The 13,527-nt window shown below is 29.2% G+C and overlaps 1 protein-coding gene across 5 annotated transcripts in view; it reads left to right on the top strand.

The window, feature by feature from the left end:
* Positions 1 to 2,701: 2,701 nt before the first annotated feature.
* Positions 2,702 to 13,527, top strand: part of eif2ak4 (eukaryotic translation initiation factor 2 alpha kinase 4) — a 49,442-nt gene continuing 38,616 nt past the window's right edge. For 2 of the 5 annotated variants that reach the window (XM_067366670.1, XM_067366668.1), the window contains exons 1-9: positions 4,468 to 4,881; positions 5,325 to 5,440; positions 7,735 to 7,837; positions 7,923 to 8,096; positions 8,182 to 8,262; positions 10,298 to 10,434; positions 10,517 to 10,617; positions 10,694 to 10,851; positions 12,788 to 13,323. In XM_067366670.1, coding sequence (XP_067222771.1) covers positions 4,783 to 4,881; positions 5,325 to 5,440; positions 7,735 to 7,837; positions 7,923 to 8,096; positions 8,182 to 8,262; positions 10,298 to 10,434; positions 10,517 to 10,617; positions 10,694 to 10,851; positions 12,788 to 13,323 — 1,505 coding nt within the window. In that variant the 5' untranslated portion in view covers positions 4,468 to 4,782. Of the gene's footprint in view, positions 2,777 to 4,466; positions 4,882 to 5,324; positions 5,441 to 7,734; positions 7,838 to 7,922; positions 8,097 to 8,181; positions 8,263 to 10,297; positions 10,435 to 10,516; positions 10,618 to 10,693; positions 10,852 to 12,787; positions 13,324 to 13,527 lie in introns of those variants that run through there. The other 3 variants (XM_067366669.1, XR_010892481.1, XM_067366671.1) reach the window with 3 other exon arrangements.

Raw genomic sequence — 13,527 nt, 5'->3', positions numbered from 1 at the left:
TATTTGATTATTATTTGACATGTTTGCAAGGCAACATTTGCATATGCATATATATTAAATAAAAATGTGTAATGTGCATGTTGTTGTACCGCAGCATGCTTTATGCTTTCATACTTTTATGTGGTTCTCACTTTCTTCATTGGATAAAAGCAGGGTGGGTTTTTGATTTAAACTTTTGCTTATGCATTTGTGAGGGATAATATTTAAATATTTTTATGCATTTCTGAGTAATTTTGTGTGGGGCTTCTGTTGGAAACAGCTTATAGTCAGCAGTCTCTTGATATAATTGTGATTATTCAGCCTTTTTCGAACACAGGCTGCCTAAAGATGTCAACCAACCGTAACTAGGGTCTCTCGTTTTAGCAACATCTTAGAGGCTCCTCGCTCTCTCCAGGATGAATACTGTATATGTCAGTGGGTGCTGGCATGTGTGGGCTCGAACCCTAAATGTGGTTAACAGCTGAGGGGTAACAGCAGCCTGGCCCTCTCTCCCTTAGCAGCGCCCCGATTGGCTGGGCTGTAGTAGTAGCTGCGCTCTGATTGGCTTAGCCCTCTCCTTTTAGGGTCATGGTTCTCATCAGGTGTTATGAACGTGAGGCCGGCCGAGCGTCTGTGTCCGGACCTCCCATTGGTGTGATTCATAAGATCCTGATCCTCAGCGCCCCATTAGGAAATTCTCCCTTACTATGGCAACATATGGACGTCTGGGAGTCGCAAATCATCTTTCTGAGACACATTTCCAAACTCGTCCATGTCATTAACTCCGCTAGAACTGAAATAGAACTAGTGTGGAAATTCAGACATTCAGAAAGGAATTTACATTCACAGATCTATCTATTTATTTTATTTTTATTGCACATTTCATTCGACCAAAGGCGATGCACAAGAGTAAAATACAAACATCAAACAGATTAAAAACAAAAGACAATAAAAAACACATAGATACATTTTGTATGTATGCAAATTGTATAATATTCATTTCTAGTAATTGTGCAGTTAATTCTCATATTGTATTTTCAGAAAGTTTTGGAATATTTTTCCTCTCCCCAAATTTGTCACTACCGAAACACAATAATCAATAATTTAATCAGAAGGGTCACATTGACCGATTGAGATTTTGTTCACATCTTCCTTATAAATATATTTTTTTAAACAGTTTTCACAGGTAAATCAATAACAATTACAATTTTATCAATATTTCAAGTGTAATTAATGAGATTTGTTGTATTTTGAATTCAGTCTTTCTTTGTAAAAGTCACAAAGTGTATCAAACTGATTTCAAAGTGAAGGATTCATTAGTGACCACATCACATGACACAATTTAACTCGCATACTAATGATTCGCATAATAAAACATACTAAAATTGTAATGATTTGCATAACTGTACTAAAATTTTGTTTATTTCCCCCAAATAAATAATTATGTGTTCACTTTAATCACTACTGAAACGTGCTGAAGTTTCGCCAGTGACAATTTTACATACTTTTGAGGCAGATATGCACAGAAAAAAATAAATTTTACCGAAAAACACACAAAAAACAATGATGTCACTACTGAAACTTCACCACATGTTTCGGTTGTGACAATTTTAGACACTTTTGAGCCGCTCAGAGATGATAATCTGCACAGTTCTGAACAGTTTTACACACATAAAAACTACATTTTATTGAATAACACCCATAAAAGTGTGTTTAATTGCAGAAAAAGGTGTTTTTTTAGTGACGTTCTTTAAAGTTACACACAGATTTTCAGACTTTTGAACACATTTAACTCAGAATGATGATCTATCTGCTGTGAGAGGAATATTTCCTGGTCAGAAATGTAGAAGTGTGTTAAAATCAGACTAAAACACACTGTTTCGGTAGTGACATGAATTTTTTTTTTTTTACATAAAGTTTCATGATTTAAAAAATAAAATATAAAATAATTTTTTAACTTAACTTTAAAAAAAAAAATCAGAAATATTGCACAAAAAAAAAAAAAAAACCACAAAAAAAATTTGCAAAAATTATTTCAATATCGTTTTCACAAGTTGAAATTTATGGTCAGGGTTCAGGACAGCCTCCCTATTGAAAGTACCCAATAAATGATGATTTTTTATATATTAATCTTACTGATATTTTAAATATTATTGTTGGATTCAACATATAATAGAATAATCTTAGTGAACATCTAAAATTTGAAGACTTACACAAACTACACAAACAATTGAACCTTAATCTGAATTCTAAACTCAATAGGAAGCCAATCCAATCAGGAGTGATAATTTCCCTTTCTAGTCCCTGTTAAAGTCGGCCGCAGCATTTTGGACCAGCTGAAGGTCAGATAAACAAGACTGAATTCATTTGTTTTTTCAAATTTAAGAGCCAGATTCCCATCAGACATTCTGAGAGGATCCGTCCAAAACCAACATTTAATTGGAGAAAATATGAGATATGTTGTCACCTGGTTTCAGTTGAAGGTAAAGCTGTATATCGTTTGCATAAAGATGATATAAAATGTGATGTTTACGAAAGATCCTGGCTAAAGGAAGAAGATAGAGGGAAAATAAGACAAGACCTAAGACAGAGCCCTGGGGTACACCACATCTATCTATCTATTGTTAAATATAAACGTGTAACTGCGTGAATTAAAACAAATAAACTGTAATGCAACAATAAACACTGACATTCGTCTCTGTTTCAGACTGAACCTCACAGATGAACGAGTGATTGAGAAAGAGGGAGTGATGGAGGGCGTCTGTTCTGTCACTTCATGTCACAGCTGGTTGTGGGGGTTCGTTCCTCCGTCACATTGCCACTGCTTGAGAGTTTGACTATTAATAGCGTTCTGCTCTGTCTGCATATAGAGGAGCGTCCAGATTCCTCAGGCCGTCATGATGACCGCCGCTCCACCAATCAACACGAAACACGTGATTTAATGATCATCCGTTTCATCAGAGAGCAGTGAAGCGCTTTACTGTCAGAAAATTAATATGGTCATATTACACTATAGTCTCACACAACAGCAAATATCAGTCAGTGTTCAAATCCTCATTGAGTCAATTATTAATACAAATCATGAAGAATGATGTACATTGTTACCTCATCAAGACAAAAATATATGTTTAATCACAGAAACAGATAAAATAAAAGCAGAATATAAAGATATTAAACAATAAAGAAGGGTTTATATATGTATATATATATAATTTAATATTTAATAATTGAATATGTTTATATTCTGCTGTTATTTTATCCAATTTTATACTAAAGTGAATGTGATTATAGTTAATTTAGTAAACAATAATAAAATATTTATTTAAATAAATGTTTTAAATAAAATATTATATATTATAATATATAATTTATTTATTTAAATAAAGGATATATTTATACATTTATATAGTTATATATTTATAATTTATTTAAATACATCATATATTTATACATCATATATATATATATATATATATATATATATATATATATATATATATATATATATATATATATATATAATAGAATTTTTATCCAATTCTATCCCATAGTGAATGTGAATATAGTAAACAAAAATAAAAATAAATAAAAATAAACATTTTAAATAAAATATTATATATTATAATGTATAATTTATTTATTTAAATAAATTATATATTTATACATTTATAGTTATATATTTATAATTTATTTAAAAGCATATTTATAATTTATAAATATATAGTTCATTTAATATATATATATATATATATATATATACAATTTAATATTTAATAATTGAATATATATATTCATATTCATATATAATATATAATATATAATATATATATATATATATATATATATATATGTATATAAAATTTAATAATTTAATTTGTTTATATTTTGCTTTTATTTTATCCAATTTTATCCCATAGAGAATGTGATTATAATAAATTTAGTAAAAATATTAGTAAACAATAATAAAATATTTATTTAAATAAATAAATAAATATTTTAAATAAATTATTTATACATTTATATAATTATATATTTATAATTTATAAACATAATTTATTTAATATACATAAATAAAATGTAATATATAATATTAAATATATATTAGTAATATATATATAATTTATATATTACAGTTGATTATATTTATATATAAATTATATATAATAATTGAATATGCTTTTATTTTATTCAATTTTATTGAATATTTTATAGTAAAATACAATATATTACAATTTTATTGTAAATGTAGTAAAATATAGTAAACAATAACAAAATAATATTTATTTATTATTTAAATAAATAAAAAATAAAATATCATATATTAAAATTTTAAATAAAATATATAATATTAAATAAACCAATATTTAAATAATAAATATAAACAGCAGTAAAGATTTTGGCACTCTCCTCAAATATAATATTTTTATGTTTAACATGCTTACATTTCTTTTAGCTTAATAATGATTATAATATATTTAACAAATGTATAGTTAATAATATTTATGTAAGCTGATATAAAATATAAAAAGCAGTAGTGACGTTGGCTGTACTCTCCTCAAATAAAATCGACATGTGAGATACAGTTTGTAAAGTAAGAGCAGCAGCGCCTCCCAGCGGCTCGATGACGCACTGCAGCCCGCGCTTACACGTCATCAGAGCGACGCGGGGCCGTGACGCTGCCACGCGACGCCTGTTATGATTACATGCCTCCACATGAGAAGTTTTATATGTGTTTTTCAGCGCGTGTTTGGATCGGCGATGGTGTTCAGGAGTGAGGCGGAAGTGACGAGCTCATAATGCAGGATGAATGATTACTCTCTGCAGCAGGAGAACGAGCTCGAGGCGCTGGCGTCCATATTCGGAGAGGATTTCACGGACATCCGAGCAGAAGATCCATGGAAGGTGCTCCTTTATATCGTCTGGCCAGTATTTTGTGTCTTTAAGAGCACGTGGTCAGTTCGCGGGTCTTATAAAGTTTCTTGTTCCACAAACAGAAACTTTCTGACCAGAAGTGCTCAGATATGCGTTAAAGTGGGCGTGCCGTATGTTAATTAGCTCAGTGTTTTGACATGCGTCACGTAAATAATTCACTGAAACATGAAACTAATTAATAGTTTAATTAATATGTATATATTTTAATAATTGTATAGTACTGCTTTTAGTATAATAACTCTGTCACAGTTTCTTAAACCAGACTTTTATTTTGGCGGGTTGTTGTTACACTTTATTCACTTATGTATGAGATTCTGCATTATACAGTAAGTTTGATCATTTTTATGCCTGGATTCTGCCCTCACCGTGGTCCTGTCCAGGAAGTGATGCGTGTGTGCTGATGTCATCTGCAGGTCAGGCGTCCTCCTGAGGTGTACCTGTTCCTGCGGCCGAAGGGACTCGGGTTCGGACAGGCGAGTTTCGTCTCGGTGGACCTGCAGGTCAAATGTCCTGCGACCTACCCTGATGTGTGAGTGTCTCGAGTCACACCTCATCATAACAAACAAAACATGAAAAGCAAAAGTAATTCAGAGAGCTTCCTCACTTTTAGCTGTTTTAAGGATTTAAAAAGTGCCTCAGAACATGGAGAAACTTTAACAAATCTGCATTCGTGTATGTCAAATTTGGCTGCAATCAACACATTATTACACACAAATTCAGTGTTTTTGTCGTCCAAAAGACACCGATTTCAACATAATCACACAATCTGTCCTTAACAATCGTACAATTATTAAAAAAAAGATGTTTCGATATATTTTTGACACATTGATTCGTTATTAGTAAACTAATACAACGATGCATCTTTTTCTAGTGAGTTTTTTTTTTTCAATTTTTAAAAGAATATTTATTTATCGCATCTTTTTAAAATAGTAACTAATACACAAATAAAATAATGCATTTTTTATTTTAATTTTAAAATGATTTTTTTATTTACACACAGATGAAATAGTACCAAATACACACAAATAATGCACAAATAAAATAATCCATCTTTATTAGTTTTAGTTTTTCATTTTCACACAAATGAAATGCTACCAAATACAAATGAATACAACAATGACAATTTTAGCATGTAGCGTATCATTTTTTATAAATCTTTTTTAGTGTTTATTTTATATATTTTTTTAGATTATTTATTTATTACACTTTTTCATTTTCACACGGATTTTCACACAAATAGTACCAATGAATAATGCGCAAGTAAAATAATGCATCTTTTAGTATTTTTTTATATATATATATATATATATATATATATATATATATATATATATATATATATATATATATATATATATATATATATATACAAATATACAAATATACAAAAATAAATAATCCACAAATAAAAAAAGCATCTCTTTTAGTTAGTTATTTAATTATTATTCATTTTTTGGCACTTTTTCTTTTTCACGCAGATGAAATGGAACAAGCAAGTACACACAAATAATGCAAAAATAAAACTGCATCTTTTTCTAGTGTTTTATTTAGATTTTTTTTTTTTTTTTTAATTAGATGTTTTAGTTTTTGCACTTTTTCATGAAATAGTACCAAATACACATGAATAATACACAAATAAAATAATGCATGGATTTTTTTTTTTTTATTATTTATTTTTGTCACTTTTTCATTGTCACACAAATGAAATGCTACAAAAAACAGACGAATAATGCACAAATAAAACAATGCATCTTTTTTAGTGTTTTATTTTTATTTTTAGATTATTTATTTATTGCACTTTTTCATTTTCACATGGAGTACCAATGAATAATGCACAAGTAAAATAATGCATCTTTTTTAGTGTGCATTTTATTTATATATATATAATATACATTTTTTTTTTTATGTATTTATTTATTTTTATTTTCATGCAGTTAAAACAGTACCTAATACACAAATTAAAAATTTTAATTATTATTATTGTTTACTTTTTGGCACTTTTGCTTATTCACGCAGATGAAATAATACCAGCAAGCAGTGTTAATTTTGACAGCAAATTTTTATTTACTTTCATATTTTAGTCATATTTTAGTCATCGGAAATTGTTTTAGTTTTAGTCGACTAAATATCATAAGATTTTAAATCTACAGTAGATTTAGTCGACTAAAGTCTAATTTAGTTACATTGTAATGCATTAATTTTTAGTAATGTTTTGTGTTTGTCTTTTAGTTTTTGCTTTTAAATGTCTATATAGTTGTATATGTGCGCGTCTTCCACACATTTTCGTCTCGTTTTTTTTCATTGACGAAATTTAGAGTATTTTAGTCATAGTTTTAGTCATTCAAAACACATTTTTATTTAGTCATAATTTCATTTTCGTCCGTGAAAAAATGTTGTTGATGAAAATTATGACGACAAAATATTCATCAATGAAATGAACACTGACTGCGAGTACACATCTTTTTCCAGTGTTTTATTTCGATTTTATTATTATTATTTTTTAGATCTTTTAGTTATTGCACCTTTTCATGAAATAGTACCAAATACACATGAATAATACAAAAGTAAAATAATGCATCTTTTCAGGTTTTTATTTTTTGTATTTATTGCACTTTTTAATTTTCACTCAGATGAAAATTATCAATGCATCGCGATTCTTGAATCGTTTCTGATGTTTTTCGAATGCATCGCAAATCGATTCTAAATTTAGTTTTTAACAGCAGATGGCGCTCTGGGCTAGTTTTTAACCACACGCTCAAATGCTCATGAAGAAGAGCGCTCGTGATAAATCTGTGTTTTGTGTTTGGTGTCATGTGATGTCAGGCCTCCAGAGCTGGAGCTGAAGAACGCTAAAGGACTGTCCTACGACAAACTGGAGAAACTCCAGACGGAGCTCAACAAGCTGGCCAGAGCGCGATGCGGAGAGGTGAGGAATGAAGGACGCTTTGCATTGATCAAACACAGTTCTGATGTCACAACAGCATCTGATCAGGTGGTATCTGCTCTGTCAGGTGATGATCTTTGAGCTGGCGGACTGTGTTCAGTGTTTTCTGACGGAGCACAACGTTCCTCCCTCCAGCTCCTTCCACGAGGAGATGCTGAAGAACCAGCGGCGGCAGCAGGAGCGTCTGGCCCTGGAGCAGCAGCAGAAGATGGATCAGCGCCGCAGACAGGAAGAGCAGACCGTACATCACTTCCTGCTGCGCACTCAGCTCTATCTCTGTCTCGGTGTGCTTCAGTAAACTTCATCTCAGTGTTTCTCTTCCACAGCAAAACGAGATCCTGGCGGAGATTCAGAGGAGAGAGGAGGAGAGACGGGAGGAGAGGAGGAGGAAGGAGATGGCCAAACTGGTGAGATCTTCCTCACTTCTCTCGTTCAAGACAGAATCTATCATCATCATCATCATCATCAGTCATCTTTTAATATCAGTGTATAACACTGTGTGATCTCACTGCAGTTATTAGAGATTACCGCAGTAATTGTGCAGTTTATCTTTCAATCACAAAGTTCAAGGGTTAGTTCAATTAATATTCTGTCATTCATTTCTCACCTTCATGTCGTTGCACATCTATAACGCTTACAGTGAGAGTAAATGATGACAGTTTTTCATTTTTGGGTGAACTGTCCCTTTAAGAGTTTATAGAAATTCCACCAAATGTGCATTTATGTGTCTTCATTTATGTTTAATCAGACTATTTATTATATTAAACACAATGTATACATTTTATTTTTTTATGTCATTTATTAATTAGTATTATTATGTTAAGTAGATAATTAATACATAATAATTTTCACAGCATTGAATTAAATCATATATTTCATGTTATTCATATATTGTTAAAATATTTACATTACATTATTTTTATTATATTTAAATAATTCATTTAAAAATTTAATTAATTATTTGATTTTATATATATATATATATATATATATATATATATATATATATATATATATATATATATATATATATAGTATTATGTTATATTGATTTATTAACTATTAATTAATAATCATTTATTCATTTTCACAGCATTGTAGTAAATCATATGGGCCTATTATAGTTTGTATTATTATATTATAAATAAGTGTATAATTAATCATTATTAGTTAATAATTAATTTTCACAGCTTTGAAGTAAATTTTATTATTTTGTTTTGTTGTTATATTATAATACTAATATTATATTATTATATTTCAATAATTAATTATATAAATGTAACTAATCATTTTAATATAATTTATGTAATTAAGGAGTATATATAATTAAGTATAAAATTAGTAAATTATATTAATTATATAATAATTTATTATTATATTTGTTTGATTAATATTGATTAAATAATTAATTAATTTTCACAGCATTGAAATAAATCATGTGGGCCTGTTGTATTACATCATTTATTATATAAACTTAATTAAAAAAAAAAAAAAAATATATATATATATATATATATATATATATATATATATATATATATATATATTTATATGTATATGTATATGTATATATGTATGTATATATATATGTAATTAATTAGTATTAATTTATTCATAATTATTACATATTCATAATTATTACTTTTTCTTAGCATTGAAGTAAATCATATGGGCCTATTATATATATATATAATAGGCCCATATATATATAATTTGTATTAATTTATCAATTATTAATTAATAATTATTAATTTTTCACAGCATTGAGGTAAATCAATTTTATTATTATATATAATTTTAGTAATATTATTTTATTACAATTTTATTATATTTTGTATTATATTATAGTTAAGTATATAATTAATAGTTAATCATTATTAATTTTCACTAAGTAAAATTATATTTAAGTAAATTATATTTAATTTTATGTTATTTATATTATTTATATGAGGTCGTTATATTAAAATATTAAAGTTACTATTATATTGTATTAAAGTATAAATTAAATATAAATGAAAGTTATATTATATTACATTATTTTTATTATATTTAAATAATTAATTATAAAAATTTTACAAATTATTTTAGCACAATTTATATATATATATATATATATATATATATATATATATATATATATATATATATAAATTAGTATTATATTAATCTGTTTTATATTATATTAATTATATAACTAATTAGTATTATATTAATTGATTAATTTAATTATTAATTAATTTTCACAGCATTGAAGTAAATCATATGGGCCTGTTTTATTAATTATACGATTGACAGGCCTGATGATGATTGACAGGTCTAATGATGATTGACAGGTCTAATGATGATTGACAGGTCTAATGATGATTGACAGGTCTAATGATGATTGACAGGCCTGATGATGATTGACAGGTCTAGTGACAGCATGTGATGTGTGTGATTCAGGAGCGTCTGGAGAGCGTGGTCTCTGTCCCGCCGGCTGTAGAAAGACAAGCGTCAGGCTCCGGCTCTCCTGTGGATCCGTCGGAAGTGAAGAAAGCGCTGGGGAACAGACGGAGAACCACGTCCAGCAGCAGACACCGGTCTGAGCGCCGAACAATCACTGACAGGAACACGTCTGCGGTCACACGGTCTAAAGTGTGTGGTTTCCTTCTTCTTTCCTAGACGAGACACATGCAGCGAGGACGGTCCACGTCAGCAGGAAGTGCTTCACTTCAGTAGCAGTCTCCTCGGAGAGGTCGTCGTTCACAAAGGGAAGTGTATAGGTGAGCATTCTGGGCTGTCCGTCGGCACGTTCAGGACTGAGACGAGGTGATGTGTGATGATGTGTCTCTGTGTCAGGTGAGAGCGAGCGACTGGGCCGCAGTGTGTATTACGCTTTCAACTCCACCTCTGGAGATTTCTCCGTCGTGTACGAGTGGATCCTCCGCTGGAACAAGACCGTCGGGAAGTTCTTCACCAGCCAGGAGAAGGAGAAGATTGAGAAATGCAAAAAACAGGTAGAAAATCAACCAATCAGAGTGCTTTAAATGTCATGGAGAACATATTTAGCCATTAATCTGACTTAATTATCAAACATTAAATCATTGGATGAATGAATGAATGAATCGTCACATTTATTTTTATAGCGCTTTATACAATAAAGTTCACGTTTGTTAGGTTTTCCTTCACTATCTGATATTATATTTTAGTTTAATAAAGAAATTGTTACATTGACAATTTGTGATTATATATCAATATAGCTATAAAATAATAGTAATAATAAATAAAAACGAAATAACTATAAAAATGAAAAACTATATAATAATAATTATTATTATTTTACATTTCAAAAAACTTTACAAAATTATAATAATATTCATGACTGCCTTAATTTACTTATTTTCAAATAATAATTAAATTTTATAAAGAAATTCATACATTGGCACATTTTATCTGTGTAATTTCATGCATTTAAATGTGTGATTTGTATATCAATATAGCTATAAAAAAAGTAATAATAAATAAATACTAAAAAAATAAGAAATATTACTTCACTGTAAAATAAAACAATTGTGTATTTAAGAAAAATACATTTTACATTTTTTTAATGTTTTTTTTTATATTACAATAAAATTTACAAAATTACAATAATATTTATGACTGCCTTATTTTCCTTATTTTTAAATATTAATCCATTGGACTTTTATTTTGAATAAATGAACCAACGATTGAACTACCAGTCGAGACTCACTATCTGATATAATATTTTAGTTTCATAAAGAAATTCACACTTTAACACAATTTTATCTGTCTAATTTAATGCATTTAAATGTATGATTAAATAACAGTATGGCTATTAAAAACATAAATAAATAAGAAATATTACTTCACTAATATAAGTGTATTTTAAAAAATATATATTTTTTTATTACATTAAAAATAAAATTTACAAAATTACTATCATATATATATATATATATATATATATATATATATATATATATATATATATATATATATATATATATATATATATATATATGGCTGCCTTAATTTATTTATTTTTAAACATTAATCCATTGGACTTTTATTTTGAATGAATGAATGAATGAACTAACGATCGAACACTACCAGTCGAGAGTTACTATCTTATATAATATATATATATATATATATATATATATATATATATATTTAGAAATTCATACTTTGCCACAATTTTATCTGTCTAATTTCATGCATTTAATTTTGTGATTTCTATATCAATATAGCTATAAAATAATAGTAATAATAAATATTACTTCACTATAAAATAAAAAAAAAGGTTTTTAAGAAAAATAAAATAAAATAAATATATTTATACATTTATTATTATTATTATTTTACATTGCAATAAAATTGACCAAATTACAATAATATTTATGACTGTCTTCATTTCCTCTTTTTCAAACCATTGGACTTTTATTTTGAATGAATGAACGAATGAATGAAGGAACACCACCAATCATGAGTCACTATCTTATACTTTTATTTTTATTAAGAAATTCATACTTTGGCTCAATTTTTTCAATCTAATTTCATGCATTTAAATTTAATTTCTGATTAAATATCAATATGGCTATAAAATAATAGTAATAATAATAATAATTAATAAATAAGTAATATTTATTTTTGTTTATTTATTCATTTAACTGTTAAGATTTTTTTTTATATTACATTTACAATAAAATGGACAAAATTACAATATATATATATATATATATAATTTATGACTGCCTTAATTTCCTCATTTTTAAACATTAATCCATTGAACTTTTATTTTGAATGATTGAATGAACGAATGATCAAACACTAAGAAATTCATACGTTGGCACAGTTTATCAGTCTAATGTCATGTGATTAAGTCGAGTCCTTTAGATCAGGTGGTGTTTAAGGTCACTGTGTTTCCGTCAGATCCAGGGCGCGGAGAGCGAGCTCAACTCTCTGCTGAAGCTGAAGCACCCGAACCTGGTGCACTATCAGGCCCTGATCTGCAGCGAGCGCGACGACTGTCTGGTGGTGGACCTGCTGGCCGAACACGTGCCCGGCTCCAGTCTGGCTCAGAGCCTGTCCGGCGGCGCGCCGGTGCCCGTGGATCAGCTGCGGCGTCACTGCGTCCAGCTGGTGTCCGCGCTCGACTATCTGCACGGCAACTCTGTGGTGCACAAGCAGCTGGGCCCGTCCTGCGTGCTGCTGGACGCTCAGGGCGACGTCCGGCTCGCCGACTACAGTCTGGCCAAACGTCTGGCCGACGTGTGCAGAGAGGACATCTTCGAGCAGGGTCACGTGCGCTTCAGCGAGGACACGCTGCCCACCCGCTCCGGGAAGAAGGGAGACGTCTGGAGTCTGGGGCTGCTGCTGCTGGCGCTCGCTCAGGGACGGGAGGTGAAGGAGTTTCCTGTGACGGTGCCGACGACGCTTCCCGCGGACCTGCGCGACTTCCTCAACAGGTGCGTGGGATTGTTTGTTCCATCAGACAAATAAATTTAATTTACAATTTTTTTAAATAAGTAATTAATTTATTATTTATTTTAGTTTAGAATGTTTCTGATTTAATGTTTAATGCTAGATTTGAGAACAAAATCTAATTGTGATTTTTTTTTTTTTTTTTTTTTTTTAAACTACGGTTAAAAAAAAATCCAAGTTTGCTGTGC

Source organism: Chanodichthys erythropterus, chromosome 18 (assembly GCF_024489055.1).
Source record: "Chanodichthys erythropterus isolate Z2021 chromosome 18, ASM2448905v1, whole genome shotgun sequence".
Classification (NCBI taxonomy): Eukaryota; Metazoa; Chordata; class Actinopteri; order Cypriniformes; family Xenocyprididae; genus Chanodichthys; species Chanodichthys erythropterus.
This window is presented reverse-complemented; position numbering and strand designations above follow the sequence as displayed.